At 42.6% G+C, this 22,316-nt stretch overlaps 1 protein-coding gene across 1 annotated transcript; it reads left to right on the forward strand.

The window, feature by feature from the left end:
- Positions 1-1,402: 1,402 nt before the first annotated feature.
- Positions 1,403-22,316, forward strand: LOC119496237 (gap junction alpha-5 protein-like). The gene is made up of 7 exons (XM_037783406.1): positions 1,403-1,834; positions 10,390-10,526; positions 16,524-16,688; positions 18,154-18,462; positions 19,377-19,442; positions 19,552-19,700; positions 21,544-22,316. Exons 2-7 carry the CDS (start codon positions 10,458-10,460, stop codon positions 22,052-22,054), a joined length of 1,269 nt encoding a protein of 422 aa, XP_037639334.1. The 5' UTR covers positions 1,403-1,834; positions 10,390-10,457; the 3' UTR covers positions 22,055-22,316.

Raw genomic sequence — 22,316 nt, forward strand, 5'->3', positions numbered from 1 at the left:
GTTCCTGTTAATTTTATAATGGGCATTTGTGTTGTGATATTTAAACAAACAATCCGTCAACAAGGAAATAAAAGCCCCTCGTCTCCAGAACGCCTCAGGGGGCTTTACAACCTGTACAGGATACGACACCCTCTGTCCTTTACAGTACGACCCTCTCATCGGATAAGGAAAAACTCCCCCCCAAAAAAAACTTTTAACAGGGAAAATTTTTTAGAAACCTCAGGAAGAGCAACAGAGGAGGGATCTCCCTTCCAGGGTGGACAGACGTGCAATAGATGCCGTGTGTACAGAGTAACAGCATAATGAAAATACAACATAGACAATCCATATGACAAAAAATAATACATATAATGTGAACATATGTGAGAAGGTGGATCCAGGAGGATGTCAAGCAGCTTCCCGCCGTCGGCAAACAGATAGAGCCAGAGCAACACGACCTCCTCTCCACGCCAAGTAGATAGAGCAAGAGCAACACGACCTCCTCTCCACTCCAAGTAGATAAAGCCAGAGCAACACAACCTCCTCTCCACTCCAAGTAGATAGAGCCAGAGCAACACGACCTCCTCTCCACTCCAAGTAGATAGAGCCAGAGCAACACGACCTCCTCTCCACTCCAAGTAAATAGAGCCAGAGCAACACGACCTCCTCTCCACTCCAAGTAAATAGAGCCAGAGCAACACGACCTCCTCTCCACTCCAAGTAGATAAAGCCAGAGCAACACGACCTCCTCTCAACTCCAAGTAGATAGAGCCAGAGCAACACGACCTCCTCTCAACTCCAAGTAGATAGAGCCAGAGCAACACAAACTCCTCTCCACGCCAGATAGATAGAGCCAGAGCAACACAACCTCCTCTCCACGCCAAGTAGATAGAGCCAGAGCAACACAACCTCCTCTCCACGCCAAGTAGATAGAGCCAGAACATCAGACAGTCTGATTCTGTGGTGGCCTTTAAATCCAAACTCAAAACCCATCTTCTTGCCCTAACTTTCTATTAGTTAGCTAGTTATTCTTTTATTATTCGGCTGGCGGGTCGGTCTCAGTCTCAATGTATAATTGAAACCTAATAGTCTTGCCGACGAGAATAATATTAATTTTAAGCCACTGCCTCTCAATAACCCTCTGATGTTTATGTCCCACAAGCACTGCTGTGTGCCTCATCTGTTTCTTGACTTAAATGTAAGTTTCTCACACCAACAAAAGTGACCAAACAGGAATAGAGCGACACGGAGGAATGCATGACTGGGACCTGCAGCCATTGTGTCCTAATACAATATCTGACTTCCTTTAGATGGTAGACATCACAAACACACACATGCATGCATAAGAGTTGAATAGCAGGCAGCGAGGCACCAGGCCCACTTCCTCCGCTGTAGGGGGACAAAGAGAGAGAGAGGGAGAGAGAGAGAGAGAAGGAAGGAGGAGGCTGGTACAAACTAGAGTCTCACACACATTTCAGGTCAGTCCTCTGGACACAAACTGCTCTCATCTGTCTGCTGCTGCTGGACCGACTGTCTCACCGTCAACCCGACTCAGTGAACTCTTCTCAGTGCATCTGTCTGTCTCTCGGCTCAGAGCCTGAAGACATCTCAACATCTCAGTCAGACAATTAACTTGGACAACAACAGACAAACTTGTGACTGGAGGAAGACGAGTAAACAACTGGAAGACATCTGGACCAAAACCACCTCACATACAAACATCTACTGCTGCTGGTCGCTGAGGATCAGTGGAAGGAAGGAGGAAGTGCCTTGCTCAAAGGCACCTCAACAATAGCTGCAGCCACTTTACCAACATTGTCAAGATTTTCTCAGGTCAACTGTCATCTTAAATCAGGTAAAGTGTGTGAATGCATCGGCTATATGTCGCACTTCTCTTCTGCCTTTCTTCTGCTTTTTTTTGGACATTCTTCAGAATTATATATTCTCTAATTTTAGGGTTAAATATGTACCTACATTTAATATCACAAATTTCAAGTGATGCTCGTTTTCCTCATAAACAGCAACCTCTTCACTGAAACTCTCCAATGCTCAATGGCATACGGTATGAGGCCTATAAATCAATGCTTTACTATAAAAAATATATATATTTTACGCTAATAAAAACATTTAATTGCAGGAATAAGATGATAGAAAAGCATCCTAAATCAGGTAAAGTGTGTGCACACGGCAGACATATATGGGACTTTTCTTTTCTGCATTTTTTCCTGAAATTCTTCATAATTATATATTCTCTAATTTTAGGTTGAATAGTTACTCATATTGAATATCACAAATTTGTTTTTCCTCATTAATTTTATCCCGGCCATCTGAAACAGCAAACTCTCCACTGAAACTCTCCAATGCATCTTTCAATGCTCAATGGTATACTGTGTGAGGCTTATAAATCAACAAAAAAATACATTTTACTCTTGTAAAAACATTTAAATGCAGGAATAAGATGTACAAAGAAGATAGAAAACAATCAAGGTAGCTATAATCAGGAGGGAGCCGCTGTCATAATAAACCAAGCGCACCTTAAATATCTGATATTCGATCAAAAAACTGATTAATTTCAGTGACAGACAGGTCGTTTTCACAACATATAATGTGTTAAAAAAGGCGCAGGTCTGAAAAACAAACCTTGTGAACGTTTCAGGAATTACTGTTAGAAAAACCGGCTACTTTGGGTGTTTATGAACGAGATTTAAGAGCTTCACAGAGCAGAATACGTCTCCAAGTTTGGAGTAAAATAAGGAAATTAAAAATAAATAAATTCAACTATTTTATTTATATTTGTTGGTTTTGTTTCTTTTGATTAATGTCACACACGTTTATCAGTTTTGCCAGTTTGCGGTTGCGGAATATTAATAGTTATAGGTTATAAATAAAGTTTATTATCAGATTAAAAACATCCTCAGGTCTGAGAGAAGTCAGTTGAAGTCATTAATTATTATTATTAACAAGTAGAGGAAATATGTGTGTGTGTTTGTGTGTGTTTGTGTGCACGTTATCGAGACAGGATGCAGAACAATACTGAGCGCTGGATAATGGGCACGCACACACACACATGCACGCAAAAGGTCAGGCGAAAGTCTATACAAGGAAGTAATATTGTTATTAATGATGCTGGGAGCACTTGTGAGGACATAAATCCACACACACACACACACACACACGTAGTTTGTTCAAAGCCTTTGGGTTTCACAAAAACAGGAAGGGAAGGGCATTTAAGGGGCGTTGAATAAATAAGGGGCACGCCAAAAAATATCAGAATTTACGCTCTTAAATTCTCTCAAGATAGTTTTCTTTACTTTCTTTTTACTGGTGTTTTCAGGTTAAAGAAAAATAAAGAACTAGCGTTGGTTTGAGCCGAGTAGATTTTCTTTAACTAAAATTTTCTTGAAAAAAACTGTAAAAAAACTGTTTTTTTTACAGTTTTTTTCAAGAAATTTGACATTTTTTTGTCTGTATTTCAAAATGACAGAAAAGAAAATACAAAAAATAACATGTTTCATTTGTGATTTATATGTAAATGGTCTTAGATTTACAGTATTTTTTGTAATCACAATCGTAATTATCTGTATTTAAGCTTTTCTTGATAATTTTTAAAGATAATTATTCTGTTTTTTAGAGGTTTATTACTCTATTTCAACAATTAAACAATTCATTTATGTTATAAGAAAAGGATTTCATGGAATTCTAAAAATATTTCTTGTAAAAATACAGATTTTTTTTGCAAAACTTCTGAATTAATGTAAATTTGGGCATTTGCAACGTGAAATTACATGTTTCATTTGTGATTTATATGTAAATGGTCTTAGATTTACGGTGTATGACTATTCTAACAATAAATATATGTTAAAAGTAAAATATTTCTTTACAGTAATAAAGGCTAATTATATAAAGATAATTACTGTTTTTTTTTACAGTTTATTTATGTTAATTAACGGACAGTATTTTCCCGTTTTTTAACAACTGGCGCCCCTGCTGCCGTAAAATTTCCGTTATTTTACACCTTTTTTTTGTTACAGTGTAGCCAGACAAGTTACATCCTTTAAAGGGATAGTTCGGGTGTTTTTAAGTGTGGTTGTATGAGGTACTTATCCAAGGTCAGTGTATTACCTACAGTAGATGGAGTTTGGAGAAACAGACAGGAGTAGCAGCACGGGAGCAAAGTAACGTCCTGCTGTGGATGGATTTTAGACACCTAAAAAAAGCTATATCAGGTTAACCTCTGAAGCCCTATGGGTGCTAGAAGGTGTGGTTCACCTACAGACATACCCAAAAATAAACAAGAATAGCTCCACAACTACCAGGTCTATCTGTGTGATCCTGGTCTCTATGGAAAGGTAAGACCTCAGAGAATTCATCCCCAGTGTCAGTAACATTGAGACTGTTACTATGCCTGAGTATACTGTGATGAACCAAAGGACAAATTGACATTTTTATCCTGGTCTAAAATGTTTTCTAGATTAGACAGTGGATAACACCATTATAGCAATGATGCCACTGAATTCAAAACACCCAAACTATCCCTTTAAAGTATGTAATCCATTTGACCGTTGCTATGTATAACAGACCGTTGCTACGTATAACAGACCATTGCTATGTATAACAGGCCGTTGCTATCTATAACAGATCGTTGCTACATATAACAGGCCGTTGCTATCTATAACAGATCGTTGCTACGTATAACAGACCGTTGCTAAGTATAACAGACCGTTGCTATGTATAACAGACCATTGCTATGTATAACAGGCCGTTGCTATCTATAACAGATCGTTGCTACGTATAACAGACCGTTGCTATGTATAACAGGCCGTTGCTATGTATAACAGACCGCACAGTTCAGATGTCGGACTCTGGCGGACCGTTTTTGTGTCAAAATATTGATTCAGTAAGTAGCCGTGTAATGGCTGGTTAAGCGGGATAATGTTCAACTAGCGGGTCATTGTTATGAAAGAATCCCCGTTGTATATATCCCTTACTTCATTGACAGTTGCGATCCAGTCGCTCTTTGATGGCGGGTTTGCCTGCAGCCACTTCCATGTGACGGCTTTCTTGCTCTCAACCAAAAGTAGCATGAGATTTTTCCCAGGCATAATGTGACCCAAGATAAAGTTTTACAACTTTTTCTTTTCCCGCAGGCAGGTTAGGCTCATCTTATCTCATCTTGGTTTTTCCATGAGAAATTAGGACGGTTTGTACAATGCATCTTCTGAAACAGACTTTAAAAACTGAACACCACAGTAAGAAGGTTATGAATACAAGTTGAAGACAAGACAAGATGTTAGTATGCCACTAAAACAGTGAATAATTCTGCTGCAGCCTGTTAAAGGGAGTTAAAAACCCCTTTTCCACCGCAGGAACATTCCTCAGGAACTTTCCCCAGGAACTAGGAACCTTTTGAGGAACTCATTGCACTTCGACCGCAGGGATCAGGGTCTAGGAAGTACTCTAGTATCAGTTTAGGACGAGGAGAGAGCATTTCAGTAAAGTTAGGCTCTGCTGTCAGCTTCCCGACTCATTTTAAAAAAGACAGAAAAAGAGAGAGAGATCGCGAAAGGTGAGCGGTCGAAGAGGGAGACAGCGCGGCGTTTTTTATTTAAGTAAATTATTATCTGATTGTTTCAAGGAGGTATCAAACGGATGCTCTTAGTTTAATTTCATTTATTACATCCAATGTGCATCAGCATATGGAGGACGGAACCTGCCGAAATAAACAATAAATGAATAAATAAATAAATTACTTGATAAATAAATAAACAATTATTCCTTTATAATTAGCAAAAATAATATTAAAAGTAAATGTTGTCATTAATTAATTGTTAAAATGTGACATAAATTGATATTTCTGTTTTAATTTTAATTTTATTTTTGTATTCATCCATTTGTTTATGTCACATTACAAGTCATTATCAGTTAATTAATGACTAAATTTATTTTTAATATTAATTTATCAACTTAAAGGCATATTTATTTATTTATTTATTTATTCATTCATTTATTTTTTATTTTGGCAGGTTCCATCCTCCATACATCCGTAAATATTATGCAGCAGTAAATATCATCTCAGTGAGACAAAACTTAAGGTTTATTTCATTTTAGATAAAACGTGCAGACACAGTGAACCGCAGGCTGCAGAGTGAGTTTACCGCTGTGACCACCAGCAGAACTCGTCTCATGTCATGTTGCTTTAAATCTTTACAGGTTCTTTTAGTTCTTTGAAAAGAAATGCTGGGACTAAAAATTCTTGGTGGAAACCCGGCTATAGTCCCACTGCACTGAAAAATGTGTTCTGCTTATTGCTGAGTCACTCGGTGGTTTGATCTTCACTCTGCAGAGTTTGACATTCATCTGCTGAAGGAGGAAACTTTAAACCTCAGTTCAAGACGTGCACGTACAAGCACGATTTTATCACATTACTGGTTAGCCGATCATGGTCCAGAATGCAACACACACAAGTGTGATGAGGAAACTCGAAACCTCCTGTACACACACACACACATAATTGACTTTTCAGTGAAGTAGACATGTTGAGTCCGGCAGTTAAATATGTTCTTCTCGACTTTTTAATGAGGATGACATTTTAAATCAAGATAACAAGGTAAATAAAAAGACACAAATTATTATTCAAAGCAAATTATTTTCATGACTTTAAAAGGTTTATAGTGGTTTGATTAGAAAGAGAGTGAGAACTGCAGTTTAGTTGTTCAGTGAATGTAAAAACAAAATGAAAGAAATAAAACAGCGCTAAACAACTAAGTGGAAACAGCTTAATCACATTAACATCTGAGTATGTAATTGATTAATTTGATCACACTGATAATAATTTTGTTCTTTGGTTTTGTGCCATTCTTTCGCCTCTCAATAATCTAAATAATCTACCCTACGCTGGTGTGTTGTCCAGGCATCTCAAGAGACTTCCTGGTTAAATAAATATTTAAATAAAGTAAAGTTTGTTTTGTTCGACCACTCCGACCCTTCAGGACAAAAATGTCCCCATTGAAACCACAATTTTAGATCCCACGGACATTACGGCATCATGCGTTCTATTATATCAGTTTTTTAATCTAGAGTTCTGGCTTCAACATTGTATTTTTTACTATTTTTCCACAAGATTGACCCATTTTCTCATGTTTGCCCTGTGGGGCTAATAGGTGCTATTTTCCTGGTTTCGCTGCTGTATTATGGAGCGCTGCAGCATTTTATGCAATGCATCAAAGTCAATGTTGTTGCTAATCATTGACAAATCCCAGACAGTGAAATAAAAATCCCCCTAGTTTAACATACAGAAAATAATTCAATGTGTTCTTCATAAAAACCAAAGAGCGACAAATAAGGAAGGAAACTGCATCCTCGATTACGTTTCTAGGGAAGTATATTTTCTCCAGGATTACGGTCACATCTTCAAACTGTTGGTTAACGTTGTATATTGAAACAAAACAAAACAAAAATGCAACAAAACTACTTGGTTAGGTTCAGTTCTTTTAGTGTCACACGGGGCACGAACAGCGGCGTCCTGGGGTAAAGTCCTGTATTTGTTTGACCCATCCACCACCCTTGTTATACTCGTTATTATACCACGTATCTCTCAATAACAATATTATTCCACATAATTCATTAACGGACGCTCGATATACTACGTCACCGGCTCTGCGTGTCGCTCGTTGTAATACGTCATTCGCTGTGGCCTTCCGTGGACTATCTGTGATACGTCAAGTAAATAAGAATGCAGTTTAGTTGTATGGGAACAGCAAGAGCTGGCTTGCAAGTGCAACTTTGGCCAATTGGTAAAGGAGACTAAATGCTCTGTTGGATTATCTGTCTCAAACAACTTAAAAAAAAAATCTGTACGAGAACAAGAGAAGAGTAGGCAACAAAATATGTCAGCTATGAGAAAATGTCCTCTTACAACGTCATGAATACCAAACACAACGTCACCAGAACGTCACATACAGTCAGATAACCATGACATTTACGGAGCACATTCACATCCCCAAAGAGACAAACTATTTAAATTGTACTGACTCATTGCACTTTGTCTCAGGACAAACATTTATTTAACTCTATCTCTGTTTCAAAAATATATATATATCTATATTTATTTTATCATGATTTTGTTTTTTTCTTACCATAACTTTCACATTGTTGGGTGTAACAAACATTGAAGCCTCTAGGAACTGCTGGCCAAGACTTCTAGTGTTGTTTGTATTTCATAGAGAAAAGAATAGTAGTAGTGATACACACTGCATGCATAAACATACCCATATATATCCACATGGACGGAGACAGACTGTGTGTGTGTGTGTGTGTGTGTGTGTGTGTGTGTGTTTACAGTAGACGTCTAGTTCTCCTTCCCCGGAGACGGGCGGAGGGGAGTGTGGGAACCGATGGTGAAGCTAAACTAAGACGTGGGCACAGACATATTTATTAATGGGGTCAGGGTCGGGCTGGAGAGAAGGTCACGGGGTCAAGATAAGACAAGAACACACACACACACACACATACACACATACACTTGCTAACCACCATCACACACCAACTAGCAACAACCAGTACTAACTATATTCTTCAATGGTTTGTTCACTTCTCAAGTTTCAACCAAATTTCGTGTACATTTCTAACGCATTTTCAGAAAATTGGCACAAGACAATGCAAGTTAACGTGTTTCCATCCACTATTATTATGTGAGTATTAGGAGTTCATGGAATAAACAGCTGGTGGAGCTAATTCTCAAGTCAGGTGGCTTTAATTCACTAAAGTAGAAGAAGAAGAGGGCACAACAAGATGACATAATCAAAAGCGCATCTGACAAAACCTCGAACGAACGAATACAACGTGGAAGACGAGATGGAAATATGATGTCTACGTTTGTTTCATGTGTTAGTTTGAGGAACGTTACAGTTTCCTGATCGTTTTTCAAACTTTTTTTTCAGACATTTTTCTGACTTTTTTTTCAAACTTTTTTTTCAGACATTTTTCTGACTTTTTTTTCAAACTTTTTTTTCAGACATTTTTTCAGACCATTTTTTTTTTTTTTTTTACCTTTTTCAGACATTGTTTAGACTTTTGTTTTACAACATTTTTCAAACTTTTGTTTTCCAACATTTTTCAAACTTTTTTTTCAAACTTTTTCTTCAGACATTTTTTGGACTTTTTTTTCAAACTTTTTTTTCAGACTTTTTTTTTTTTTTTTTACCTTTTTCAGATATTGTTTAGACTTTTGTTTTCCAACATTTTTCAGACATTTTTCGGACTTTTTTTTTCAAACTTTTTTTCAAACATTTTTCGGACTTTTTTTGAAAAATATTTTTTCAAACTTTTTTTTCAGACATTTTTCAGACTTTTTTTTCAAACCTTTTTTCAGACTTTTTTTTTTTTTTTACCTTTTTCAGACATTTTTCAAACTTTTTTTTTCAAACTTTTTTTTCAGTGATTTTTCTGACTTTTTTTTCAAACTTTTTTTCAGACATTTTTCGGACATTTTTTTACAAAATATTTTTTCAAACTTTTTTTTTTTTTTTACCTTTTTCAGATATTGTTTAGACTTTTGTTTTCCAACATATTTCGGACTTTTTTTTTCAAACTTTTTTTCAGACTTTTTTTTACCTTTTTCAGATATTGTTTAGACTTTTGTTTTCCAACATTTTTCAGACATTTTTCGGACTTTTTTTTTCAAACCTTTTTTTCAGACTTTTTTTTTTTTTTTTACCTTTTTCAGACTTTTTTCAAACTTGTTTTTTTCAAACTTTTTTTTCAGACATTTTTCGGACTTTTTTTTCAAACTTTTATTTCAGACTTTTTTTTTTTTTTTTTACCTTTTCAAGACATTGTTTTTACTTTTTCAGACATTTTTCAAACTTGTTTTTTTAAACTTGTTTTTTCAAACTTTTTTTTCAGTCATTTTTCAGACATTTTTCGGACATTCTTTTATAATAAATCAATTAATTCATGTTTATTTCTGATTTATGACTAGAATAACTTGCCACACAGTGCTGAGCAGAGTCTCAAATTGATCTCCAGGTTCCAGCTTTCAGATGATGTTCACCACTTGTATGTGACATCTACTGTTGACCTGCTATCTCCCCCTAAAGACCCCCCGTACTCCCATAAAAAAGACAAAAACAACTCTATTGTGGCTCTCAGAGGGTTAATAGTTAATATGTACACCTCTTATGCTTAAAAAGATTGGCAAGATGGATTTTAGGGTTTGATTTTTTTTTTGGTTTATGATTTTAAGGTCAATTTAGCTTTAAGATGCTTTTAGCGTAAGTGTTTTTCACGGACATTATCACCTCATAAATACAACTTTGTCTTTTGATAAATAAACCACACATGAGATTACGATAAATCTTAAATCTGACCCCGCTGCAGACATGAAACCTGTCTGTGCTCTGTGTTCCTCAGGTGAATCGTGTACCTGCAGAGTGACTGCTGAGAGATAAATAATAACAACAAAGGAGCTGTAAGCGGTCATGGCAGACTGGAGCCTGCTGGGAAACTTCCTGGAGGAAGTTCAGGAGCACTCTACCTCTGTTGGCAAGGTTACGACACACACAGACACGCATACACATACACGCATACACGCATGTACACACTGCACACAGTGCATGCCAGGCAGGCTGTGAGGGCTTTGGTTTAGGACCCAGAAGCAGACACAGACACAGCTGGATGATGGTTGAAAGTCAGGTGGATTTATTGTAATAAAGGTGGTGAGGGCGCTGGAGAAGGCAGGGGACAGGCAGGCTGTTGAGCAGGGTGGAGTAGCTGGAGGAATGAGCTGCGGCGGCGTGAGGATGGCTCGATAGGAGGCTGGCACTGGAATCCAGAAGACAGGAGAACACAATGTTAGATAACAGAAGCACTAGGAAACACAGGAATAACTCTGGTAATTATCATACAGAGCGGCCGAGAAAATACCAACTGGTAGGCAGAACAATCTGGCGAGGACTGGCAGGAAAGCTGGTGTTCTTGTACTGTGGGTTGATTAGGTGATTGTTGACAGGTGCAGAGTGCAGAGTGGAGAGTGAGACCAGGTGCTTGATGAGGAAGCCGCGCCCCTGCCACATCCACAGGCAGGGGAGGGGGAGACCCAGGGGAAGCAGAACACTGAAAAACTACTGGAGTCAAGGCCAGAGACGTGACAGGACCCCCCCCCTCAACGGGCGCCTCCGGGCGCCCCAGGCTTGTCTGGATGCTCCCGATAAAAGTCCCGAATGAGGGAGGCATCCAGAAAGAAGCTGCGCGGGATCCATGAGCGTTCCTCTGGGCCATAACCCTCCCAGTCAACCAAGAACCGGAACCCCCGGCCTCGGCGACGGACGTCCAGAATCCGCCGAACAGTGAAGGCAGGGTGATTGTCGATGATCCGGGGGGGTGGAGGGGGTTCGGCTGGAGGGCACAAGGGGCTGGAAGACACAGGCTTAAGCAGCGAAACATGGAACGTGGGGTGGACTCTCAGAGATGAAGGCAACTTTAACTTGATAACAGTGGGATTAATGATCTTGTCGACTTCAAAAGGTCCAATGTATCGGGGAGCCAATTTATGGGACTCCACCTGAAGGGGCAAGTCACGGGAGGAAAGCCATACCTTTTGACCGGGTTGGTAAGTGGGTGCAGGGGATCGATGGCGGTCAGCAAGGCGTTGATTCCGGACAGCTGAACGGAGAAGGGCAGATCGGACCTCTCTCCAAATCCGCCGACACCTTTGGATGTTGGCTTGGACCGATGGCACTGCCACAGCCTCCTCCTGGACTGAGAAGAGGGGAGGTTGATAGCCTAGAGAGGCCATGAAGGGGGACATACCTGTGGCGGCGCTGGTGAGTGAGTTATGGGCATACTCAACCCAGGGTAACTGTCTACTCCAGGAGGACGGGTGGTGAGCAGTGACACAACGCAGGGCTGCCCCGAGATCTTGGTTTGCCCGCTCCGTCTGCCCATTCGTTTGAGGGTGGTACCCAGAGGAGAGACTAGCTGTGGCACCCAGAGCCTGGCAAAAGGCCTTCCAGACCTGGGAAGAGAACTGTGGTCCCCGGTCAGAGACGATGTCCTGGGGGATGCCATGAAGACGAAACACATGGAGGACCAGGAGGTCCGCAGTCTCTGTGGCTGAGGGTAATTTAGGGAGAGGGACAAAATGCACAGCCTTGGAAAAACGGTCTACCACAGTCAATATGATTGTGTTACCTTCTGACGGGGGTAAACCGGTGACAAAGTCCACAGCTATGTGGGACCAGGGTCGGCTGGGGACGGGCAGAGGGCGCAGGAGACCAGCTGGGGGTTGATGGGAGGCCTTGCTGCGGGCACAGACGGAGCAGGCGGACACGAAGGCACGGGTGTCGCGGGTCATGGATGGCCACCAGAACCGCCGTTTGATGAAGGAGAGGGTGCGGTGGAAACCAGGGTGGCAGGTGAGCTTAGATGAATGGCCCCATTGTAGAACTTGAGATCTGGCTGAATCAGGCACAAACAGACAGTTAGGAGGGCCATTACCTGGGTCTGGATGAGAGCGCTGTGCCTCCCGTATGCGGGTCTCAATCTCCCATGTAGCTGCGGCCACCACACAGGAATGAGGTAGAATGGTTTCTGGCTCAGAGCAGGATTTCTCTGGGACAGACTGGCGGGAGAGGGCATCAGGTTTGGTGTTGCGTGAGCCAGGACGGTAAGTGAGACTGAAGTTAAACCTTCCCAGGAACAGAGCCCACCGAGCCTGGCGGGAATTTAGCCGTTTAGCAGAGCGGAGGTAAGAGAGGTTTTTGTGGTCTGTCCAAACTACAAATGGCTGCTCAGCCCCTTCCAGCATGTGCCTCCATTCCTCAAGTGCCAGGACCACCGCCAACAGCTCACGGTTTCCCACATCGTAGTTGCGCTCTGCCGGAGAAAGGCGCCGGGAGAAGAAGGCACAGGGGTGCAGCTTGTGATCCTTAGGAGACCGCTGAGAGAGGACGGCCCCCACACCTGAATCAGAGGCATCCACCTCCACAACAAACTGCAAAGAGGGATCAGAGTGAGTTAGAATTGGAGCACTAGTGAATAACTGTTTCAGAGTGTCAAATGCTATGTCAACCTCCGGCGTCCAAGTAAAGGGGATGGCTGGGGAGGTGAGTTGTGTGAGAGGGGCCGCCACTCTACTGTAGTCTCGAATGAACCGTCTGTAGAAGTTGGCGAATCCTAAGAATCGCTGCAACTGTTTCCGTGTAGTGGGTTTGGGCCACTCAGCCACCGCCTGAACCTTTGCTGGGTCCGTCTTCACCTGCCCCTGCTCGATGATGAAGCCCAGAAAACTCACAGAAGTCACGTGGAAGTCACACTTTTCAGCTTTTACAAACAGCTTGTTTTCCAGAAGACGACGGAGCACTAACCTCACATGTTGAACATGTTCTTCCATGTTCCGGGAGAAGATGAGTATATCATCTAGATAAACAAAAATGAAGTGGTTCAGCATGTCACGGAGGATGTCATTAACCAAGGCCTGGAAAACTGCAGGGGCGTTGGTGAGGCCAAAGGGCATGACTTGATACTCAAAATGGCCCAGGGGAGTGTTAAATGCAGTCTTCCACTCATCTCCTTCTCTGACTCGGATCAGATGGTAAGCGTTCCGGAGGTCCAGCTTTGAGAAAACAGTGGCCTTGTGCAGGGGCTCGAAAGAGGGGTCGATGAGGGGTAGTGGATACTTGTTTTTAATGGTTATGTCGTTGAGGCCACGGAAATCAATACAGGGGCGTAGGGTGTGATCTTTCTTTGCAACAAAGAAGAAGCCGGCACCAACAGGAGAAGAGGAGGGTCGAATAAAACCAGCAACTAGTGAGTCGTTGATGTACTTCTCCATAGCCTCCCTTTCGGGACGGGAGAGTTTATAGAGACGGCTCGAGGGAAGGGGGGCACCATGGTGCAGGTCTATAGCACAATCATAGGGCCTATGTGGGGGCAAGGTTTGGGCCCGCTGCTTACTAAACACCTCACCTAAGTCATGGTACACAGGAGGGACTGAAGAGAGGTCAGGGGGCTCAAAAGTAGGAGCAGCAGTTAACTGAGAGGGAGCTAGGGCTGACTGGAGACAGTGGGAGTGGCAAAAGGTGCTCCAACTAGCAATAGATGCGGTGGACCAATCAATATGGGGGTTATGGAGTTTAAGCCAGGGCTGACCTAGGACCACAGGAGCATGAGGTGAGGGAATAACTAGCAGTTTTATAGATTCGTGATGATTACCTGACAGGATGAGACTCAGGGGAACAGTGTGATGAGTAATGCGGGCCAGGAGCCTTCCATCCAGCGCATTGACATCCTTAGGAGCAGGAAGGGCTTCAACAGGGATCCCAGCTTGGGTAACGAGGGTGGAGTCAATGAAATTATCATCAGCCCCAGAATCAACCAGAGCAAGAAGGGGGATAGAGTCACCCTGGCACACAAGGGATGCATTAAGTTGCATACGGGGGTGAGGGGCTGATGGAGAGGTGGAGGTGTGGCTCATCAGGGCCTCTCCAGTTCCGGATGAGCCTAATCTTTTGGCAGGTGAGGACAAGAAGCGAGGAAGTGACCAGCCTTGCCACAATAGACACACACACCAGCCTTGACTCGCCGTTGGCGCTCTGAGGGTGAGAGACGAGCTCGTCCCAACTGCATGGGCTCCTCCATTGAGGGTGATGCTGAGGAACTGAGGGGCTGGCTGGTGAAGAACTGGCTGTCAGGGATCACCCGGGGGGCAGGTTTGGACTGGAAAGGAGAAGTGGAGGCATGCGGGCGGCTGGCTCTCTCCCTACGGCGTTCACGAAGACGGTTGTCTAAGCGTATGGACAGGGAAATAAGGGAGTCTAAACTATCAGTCTCATCCCTTGCAGCCAACTCATCCTTAATATTCTCAGCTAACCCATGAACAAACACTCCTTGTAAAGACACTTCATCCCACCCACTCTCTGCTGCCAGGATCCTAAACTCAACTGCATACTCTGCAACTGATCCAGAGCCCTGACGGAGGGAGAGGAGACGGTTAGCAGCCTCTTTACCCTGAACAGGATGATCAAAAACTTTTCTCAATTCAGCTATGAATACCGGGTAAGAATTACAAATAGGAGACTGCCTCTCCCACAAAGCTGTAGCCCACTGAGAAGCTTTACCAGTAAGTAAACCCAAAATAAATGCTATGCGTGACTTATCTGAAACGTAGGTGGTAGGTTGCTGCTGGAACACGAGAGAACACTGGAGAAGGAACCGCCCACAAGCCCCCAAATCCCCAGAGTAGCGTTCTGGAGTCGGAATGAAAGGCTCACGGGCTAGTGGGGCTGGGGTGGCATGCCCTTGTGGAGGCGTTGGGAGCGCTGGTGAGGGGTCAGCTGGTGAAGCTGCTGTGGCAGATGAAGCTGTGAGATGGGCGTTGACCTGGTCCATTTGGCTGCCGAGTTGGATGACATTGGAGGAAAGGGCTCGCAGATTCTCCACCAATTCACGGAGGATCTTGTCATGTTGTCCAACCAGCGAACCCTGGGAGGCTAAAGCATGGCGGAGTGAATCTGTGTCTGCTGGGTCCATGGTGGCCAGATTGTTCTGTGAGGGCTTTGGTTTAGGACCCAGAAGCAGACACAGACACAGCTGGATGATGGTTGAAAGTCAGGTGGATTTATTGTAATAAAGGTGGTGAGGGCGCTGGAGAAGGCAGGGGACAGGCAGGCTGTTGAGCAGGGTGGAGTAGCTGGAGGAATGAGCTGCGGCGGCGTGAGGATGGCTCGATAGGAGGCTGGCACTGGAATCCAGAAGACAGGAGAACACAATGTTAGATAACAGAAGCACTAGGAAACACAGGAATAACTCTGGTAATTATCATACAGAGCGGCCGAGAAAATACCAACTGGTAGGCAGAACAATCTGGCGAGGACTGGCAGGAAAGCTGGTGTTCTTGTACTGTGGGTTGATTAGGTGATTGTTGACAGGTGCAGAGTGCAGAGTGGAGAGTGAGACCAGGTGCTTGATGAGGAAGCCGCGCCCCTGCCACATCCACAGGCAGGGGAGGGGGAGACCCAGGGGAAGCAGAACACTGAAAAACTACTGGAGTCAAGGCCAGAGACGTGACACAGGCAGCACGGCACCAGTCTGACCTGATGTATACGCACATATTTCACAAATCATCCTGTTTATTTTGTGTATCCTGACCCATGGTTTCTGTTCTCCTCCTCGAATAAATAAGCAGATATAAAGTTTATGTTAGTAGAATAAGTCTTAAAATAATGTAAAATAACAACATTTACATAGATTTTATGTAACTCCCTCTAAAATAATATTAATAACTATTCATCTTATCTTAAATTCATATTTTAAGGGTGTCACAAGAGTCCTAATTTCTCAGTGTGCATTATTTCTAAAAAAACAAACAAAACCTTTTCCTGCACATCTACACTCACATTTGTTCAGCTTTTTATGACATTTTAACATCTTATTACAGAAGTTCCTTCACAAAAAGTCCTGATTATTATCCATATTTCCATCTCCTATAGCCTATTATTGTTTCTGAAGGTTTCATATATCTGTCTGCGTTGTGTTTGGCTCCACAGGTGTGGCTGACCATCCTGTTTATCTTCCGTATCCTGGTGCTCGGGACCGCCGCCGAGTCGACGTGGGGAGACGAACAGGAAGACTTCAACTGTGACACCGAGCAGCCGGGCTGCGAGAACGTTTGTTACGACCGAGCCTTCCCTATAGCTCATATACGATACTGGGTAATATACCATCTCATGTCATGTGATGAAAACAGAGACAAAATGATCTCAACTGATTTAAAGGGTCATCCTGGTTGTTAACTACAAGTCACATACTCTTATTACTTACCAAGTTTTAAGACTGATTTGCTTCTCTCCTTGCAGCATGTTCTCCTTTCATTTCAGTACAGAAAATGAACATGTAGCTACTGGGTCCTAGTTTTTGTTATTGTTGTTGTTGTTGTTGTTGTAATCACTTCTAGCATTAACTTTTTATTTTTTTATTTTATCATATGCCGGGTTCAGACAACACAACACTAGATGGTCACTGTATCAGATTAGGTGATTATGTAAGGGATAATGTACAGCGAGTCGGTCGTTGTTGTGAAAGAATCTCGACAGGGCGATACTTCATGGAAGGGGATTCTTTCACAACAATGACCCGCTAGCTGTACATTATCCAGCTTATTACACAGCTACTTACTGAAGAAATCAATATTTTGACACAAAAACGGTCCGCCAGAGTCCGACATCAGAACTGCGCCCATAGCAACGGTCATGCATAGCAACGGTCTGTTATACATAGCAACGGTCTGTTATAGAGAAATTACAGAACGCAGAACGTCGTCACTGACCAATCATAATCGAGTATTCAACACAGCTGTGTAATAACAGGAATTAATGGACGACGGCGGTTGCCTCTGCAAAGTCCATTGATTCCTGATTATGGACACCTCTAATGGTATTAGCCTGCTAATACCAAGGTCACTTGCCAAAGAAAAAAAATGAAGAACATTGATTTATATTTTCCTCGAATCACAGTTTATCTCAAATGAATGTGGTATCGATTCTGGCACCCAACAACACGGCAAGATAACATTTTATATGTGTAACTTTAGCCCACTGCTAGCGTTAGCCTCCAGTCTTCCCTTTGTTTTACCTCCAACTAACACCGTGACATAATCATTACGTCGGTTGTAAAAAGGGTCTATTATCGTGCTGATATTGCATATCTGAACCTGGTTTTAGGCTATCTTTGTGTGGGGAATCTGTCTTGATGATGCATTTAAAGAAACTCCAATGTCTCCATCATTTTTTTTAACACAAAAAACAAAACCTAATTTAACTTTTCCACTTGACGACGTGATTGAATGTTCATGTTAAACCTTCTGCAAAGTGATTTTCGTACTTAACTGGCTGCGTTGAGAGACAAATCCTCCTCTAAATGAAACATGAAAGACCAAAACATGAACATACCGAACATGAAGCAGCGTGGTGGAGCGTTCATTCAGTGTCCTGGAAGTTGGAATCTGGACAGCGGGAACAAAACAAAACAAATTTGCAAGACAATTATTACCTGAATCTGGGTGCAGTAATTACACAGTGATGTAAAGTAGTTTACAATTGTTGGTTTAGTCCTTTAATTTTCAATAACCTTTAATTAAACTGTGTTTTGATATAATAAATCTGTCTGATCTCCTCGCAGGTGCTCCAGATCGTGTTTGTGTCCACTCCCAGTCTGATCTACATGGGCCACGCCATGCACACTGTTCGCAGAGAGGAGAAGAGGAGGAACAGAGAGGAGGAGGAGGATGGAGAGGGAGGAGAGAGAGAGGAGGACACAGGAGGAGGTGACGGAGGAGGGGGAGGAGGAAGAAAAGAGAAACAGGGGAGGAAAGGAGAGAAGGACAGAGAAAAGGAGGAGGATAAAGGTCAATCAGCAGGTCGGGTCCGTCTGAAGGGAGCGCTGCTGCAGACTTACATCCTGAGTATCCTGATACGAAGCATCATGGAGGTACATACGTCATATCCGTTCCGTATCCGTCAACCAAAACAAACCGCAGCGAGCCGACACGAGAAAGTAGAAGACGTTGGACGGTCAGCGTAGATACGACCTGCACCCTCACATGTTACATCCAGCGTGGTAAACACTACACATCCAGTAAAGGATGGAAACACTTTGGGTTTCACACATTGACAGGAAAAGCAGAGCTACACATCACGGCTAAAGCTGCATGCTAACTCTGTCACGGACAGGAAACGATATCGTATCGCGGTAACGTGCGGTCGAGCCGGCCGTCGCTCTCGTCTCCGTGGTCAAATGGGCCGACGCTTCAACTGTAGAGCATCCATATACTGACTTTTATGTTCTCTGCATTGAAACGGCCCCGATGGAGCTGACCATGGATGGATAAAGAGAACGGAGCTGACGGGAGAGCTAGAGACCACCTTGGAGAAGTTAGAGGAAGTAGACATGTGTGACTACGTTTGCTTTTCAAAATAAGGTGTTAACAAAGGGAACTGTTTATACAAAATACATCTATGGAAACAAGATTGATGGATTATATTCACCAGAAGTATAAAACATTACATGTCCTTTATAAATTAAAAAGAAAATACCACTAATTTGTGGAAGAAATGTCTTTATTCTTTGCCCGACAACCATTTTTTCAGTATTAATTTATATATTTGCCAAAGTAAAAGTCCTTAGAAGTGTATGATTCAACTTTTTCCCATGGTCTAGTGTTAAAAAAGTTAACAAAAATCACAATAAATCGCAATATTGAATCGCAATACATATCGAATCGGCACCGAAGTATCGTGATAGTATCGAATAGGGAGATAGGTGAATTGCCCGAGCCCTACTATTTCTACATATAAAACTTGCAGTAAGTGAAAGCTGCTGACTGTGATTTGACCTCCATACAGGTGGTGTTTCTGATTCTCCAGTACTTCATGTATGGAGTCTTCCTCCATCCTCTGTATGTCTGCAAGGTAAAACCAGAAGTCCAAATGAATTCATTCTACATATAAAACACTGATATTCAGGACCAACATAGTCATATTATCTCCCTCTCTCTCTCTCTCTCTCTCTCTCCCTCAGGCCTGGCCGTGTCCACATCCAGTGAACTGTTACGTCTCCAGACCAACAGAGAAAAACGTCTTCATAGTGTTCATGATGGCCGTGTCGGCTGTCTCTCTGGTCCTCAGTGTGATTGAACTGCATCACCTGGCGTGGAGACACTGCTGCAGGTACGTCTGTGTGTGTTGTTCTTGAACACGTTTGGGAGAAGTTTACGTTTAAAAGACCAAAATATATATAAAATAATAATGTAATACAACGTTACTGCAGGTGTTTTCCAGATGAAAACTAAATAATGGACCCGCCCTTTAAGTACCATTTTTTAGGTACTTGAGTCCATTTTCTGCTCCTTTGTACTTCCCTTAACTACCGTTTGGAGTGTGCATGCTCTTTATTGATTGGTCAACGTTACAGTATTGTCATGTTTGTCCATATTAACTTATTGAGGTTTGAGTTTAACAACAACAAAACAGCCTGTGGTTGCAGCGCTTCACAGCTTCTCACACATTATTTATATAGCCAAGTAATAATAGCTCCCTTTCTTTACTGAACAAGCAAGCATTGTCTCATTTTGATCAAGAACAAAATATAAAAGGTTCAAGCCTGAAAGCTGACTCTCAAATTTAACCAAAATAAATGAATAGCTTCCTTTAAAAGGGTGAAATCAACAGTGGTGAATATGCAATATTTAGAGGAAGGGGAACTCCACAGATTTTACACATACAAGTCAGTTTACTCACCGTGAGGGGCACTATTCAGTGAAGACAATTGTTTAATGTGGTCTGTCCCTCTGGGGAAGCTTTGTTAAGTCAGAGGAAATAAATAAATCTGATGATGGTTATCAGGGTGATCTTTGTTTGAGCTTTGAGAGTTCAAATTTATAACAGAAAGCCTGTGTTACAAGCCGAGCCACGGGCATTTATCAGGCAGAGAGGGTCCAACAAAAAGACACTCTAAACTTTATTTCAATCAGTAAACATAATGTGACCTCTGCATGTAAGTATGAGGGGCAGTGGGCTGCTGTGAAGCGCCCGGGGGAGCAACTCGGGGTTCAGTGTCTCGCTCAATAAACTTTGATATGCAGACAGAAACCGGGAATCAGAACGCCAACCTTGTGATTAAACAGCCCAGTCGCACAGCAGTTTGGGAAATAGTCACGAAATTAAACGTATTGATTCGTGCACAATTTTTTTTTCTCGTGATGGTCAGCATATAATCAATTCTGATGTAATCCACATATGTGAACCAGGAAGTATAGCGAGCAACGAACGCCGCATAGGGAGGAAGTTGAGGTGGATGCGTTGGTCAAAAAACACAGGACTTTCACCCAGGAGGAGTGTTTGTGTACCGTATGAAACTGCAAGTCTGAGTTGATTTATTTGTCACATAACTTCTGTACTTAAGTTACAGCTCTTCCGGAGTTATTTTAACCCAAACCGCGACCTTTTCCTAAACCTAATTTGTCTTATTTTGAAAAAACTGGAACAGAATTTGACAGATATTTCAAAAAACACAGGACTTTGCTCTATCCTGAGCAACAGCCGCCCCGATAGTGTTAGTTGTATGAATGTACTCTGTAGTTTTGCAGTGAAGGTCAGGATGCAGTGTAGTATAGAGGGTAGAAAGGCTCTTTTGTAGAACTGGATAACAAAAGCTCTTGCAACATCTTTTCCCACAAATATTTTAAGGCTTCAGTGATTCAGCTTTTACTTCCTGTGATTAAACGTAAAAGCCCAACTGTCCGAGAATAAAGAAAAAACCCTGAAGAGCTGAAACGTGACGCTTCTTCTGGGAATGAAAAGCCAACTTTGTGTCATTAAAGGGATAGTTTGGGTGTTATGAAGTGGGGTTGTATGAGGTTATCCATAATCAGTGTATGACGGTTGGGTTCTACAAGAGCACAGACTGTTTCACAACCTCTTGTTTCAGTTCATATTACAGTTAAAACATTATGTTTACTAATCTAACTATTTATGGTGAGATCTGCTGACTGACTGAATCTCTTCGTTTCAGGCGCTGTTTCTTCAGGAAGAAGGCCGTCGCTTGCGCTAACGCGTCGCTGGCCCGGCAGCTCTCTCTGTCTCCTCCACCGCCGTCAACCCCGCCTCCAGACTTCAACCAGTGCGTAATTGGCTCCACACACTTCCTGCCCCTCCCGTTCCCCAACCACCGCCTCGCCAACCAACAAAACTCAGAGAACATGGCCACCGAGAAGCACAAGATGGCCACCGCCGCCGCCGAGGAGGTGAACCACCTCCAGATGAGCTGCTACTCGCCCGGGTGGCAGGGGACCGCTAACAATGCGATCCGAGACGGCGGATACCTGAGGACGGACAGTAACTCCTACAGCCCTGGGAGCCGGGACATCAGCTGTCCTCCTCAGGTCCAGAACGGCGGCCCAGACGGGCTGGTGCTTTGCCCGAACGGAGGGCTCTGTCAAAAGGACAAACGGAGATTCAGCAAAACCAGCGGAACGAGCAGCCGAACGAGCAGCCGAACGAGAGCAGACGACCTCTCTGTTTAGAAAGAAAGAAACACCGGCTAAATAAACTGAGACGTTTGATTGTTTTATGCCTGAACATATGCACATAATACACATTTAAGACAGCCGGAGGAATCATCCTACACATTTAGCATGAACACTATCTCCTTCTCTGAAATGCTTCGCCGATATTACACTTTTTGACTGACTTTACTGGAGGATAGTTAACTATACAGGCATCCAAAGATTTATACGCCCTCAATTTATCTTTACAGCGCTGCCGTTGGCCACCAGCCCAGCCAAC

This window comes from Sebastes umbrosus, chromosome 10, assembly GCF_015220745.1.
Source record: "Sebastes umbrosus isolate fSebUmb1 chromosome 10, fSebUmb1.pri, whole genome shotgun sequence".
Taxonomy (NCBI): Eukaryota; Metazoa; Chordata; class Actinopteri; order Perciformes; family Sebastidae; genus Sebastes; species Sebastes umbrosus.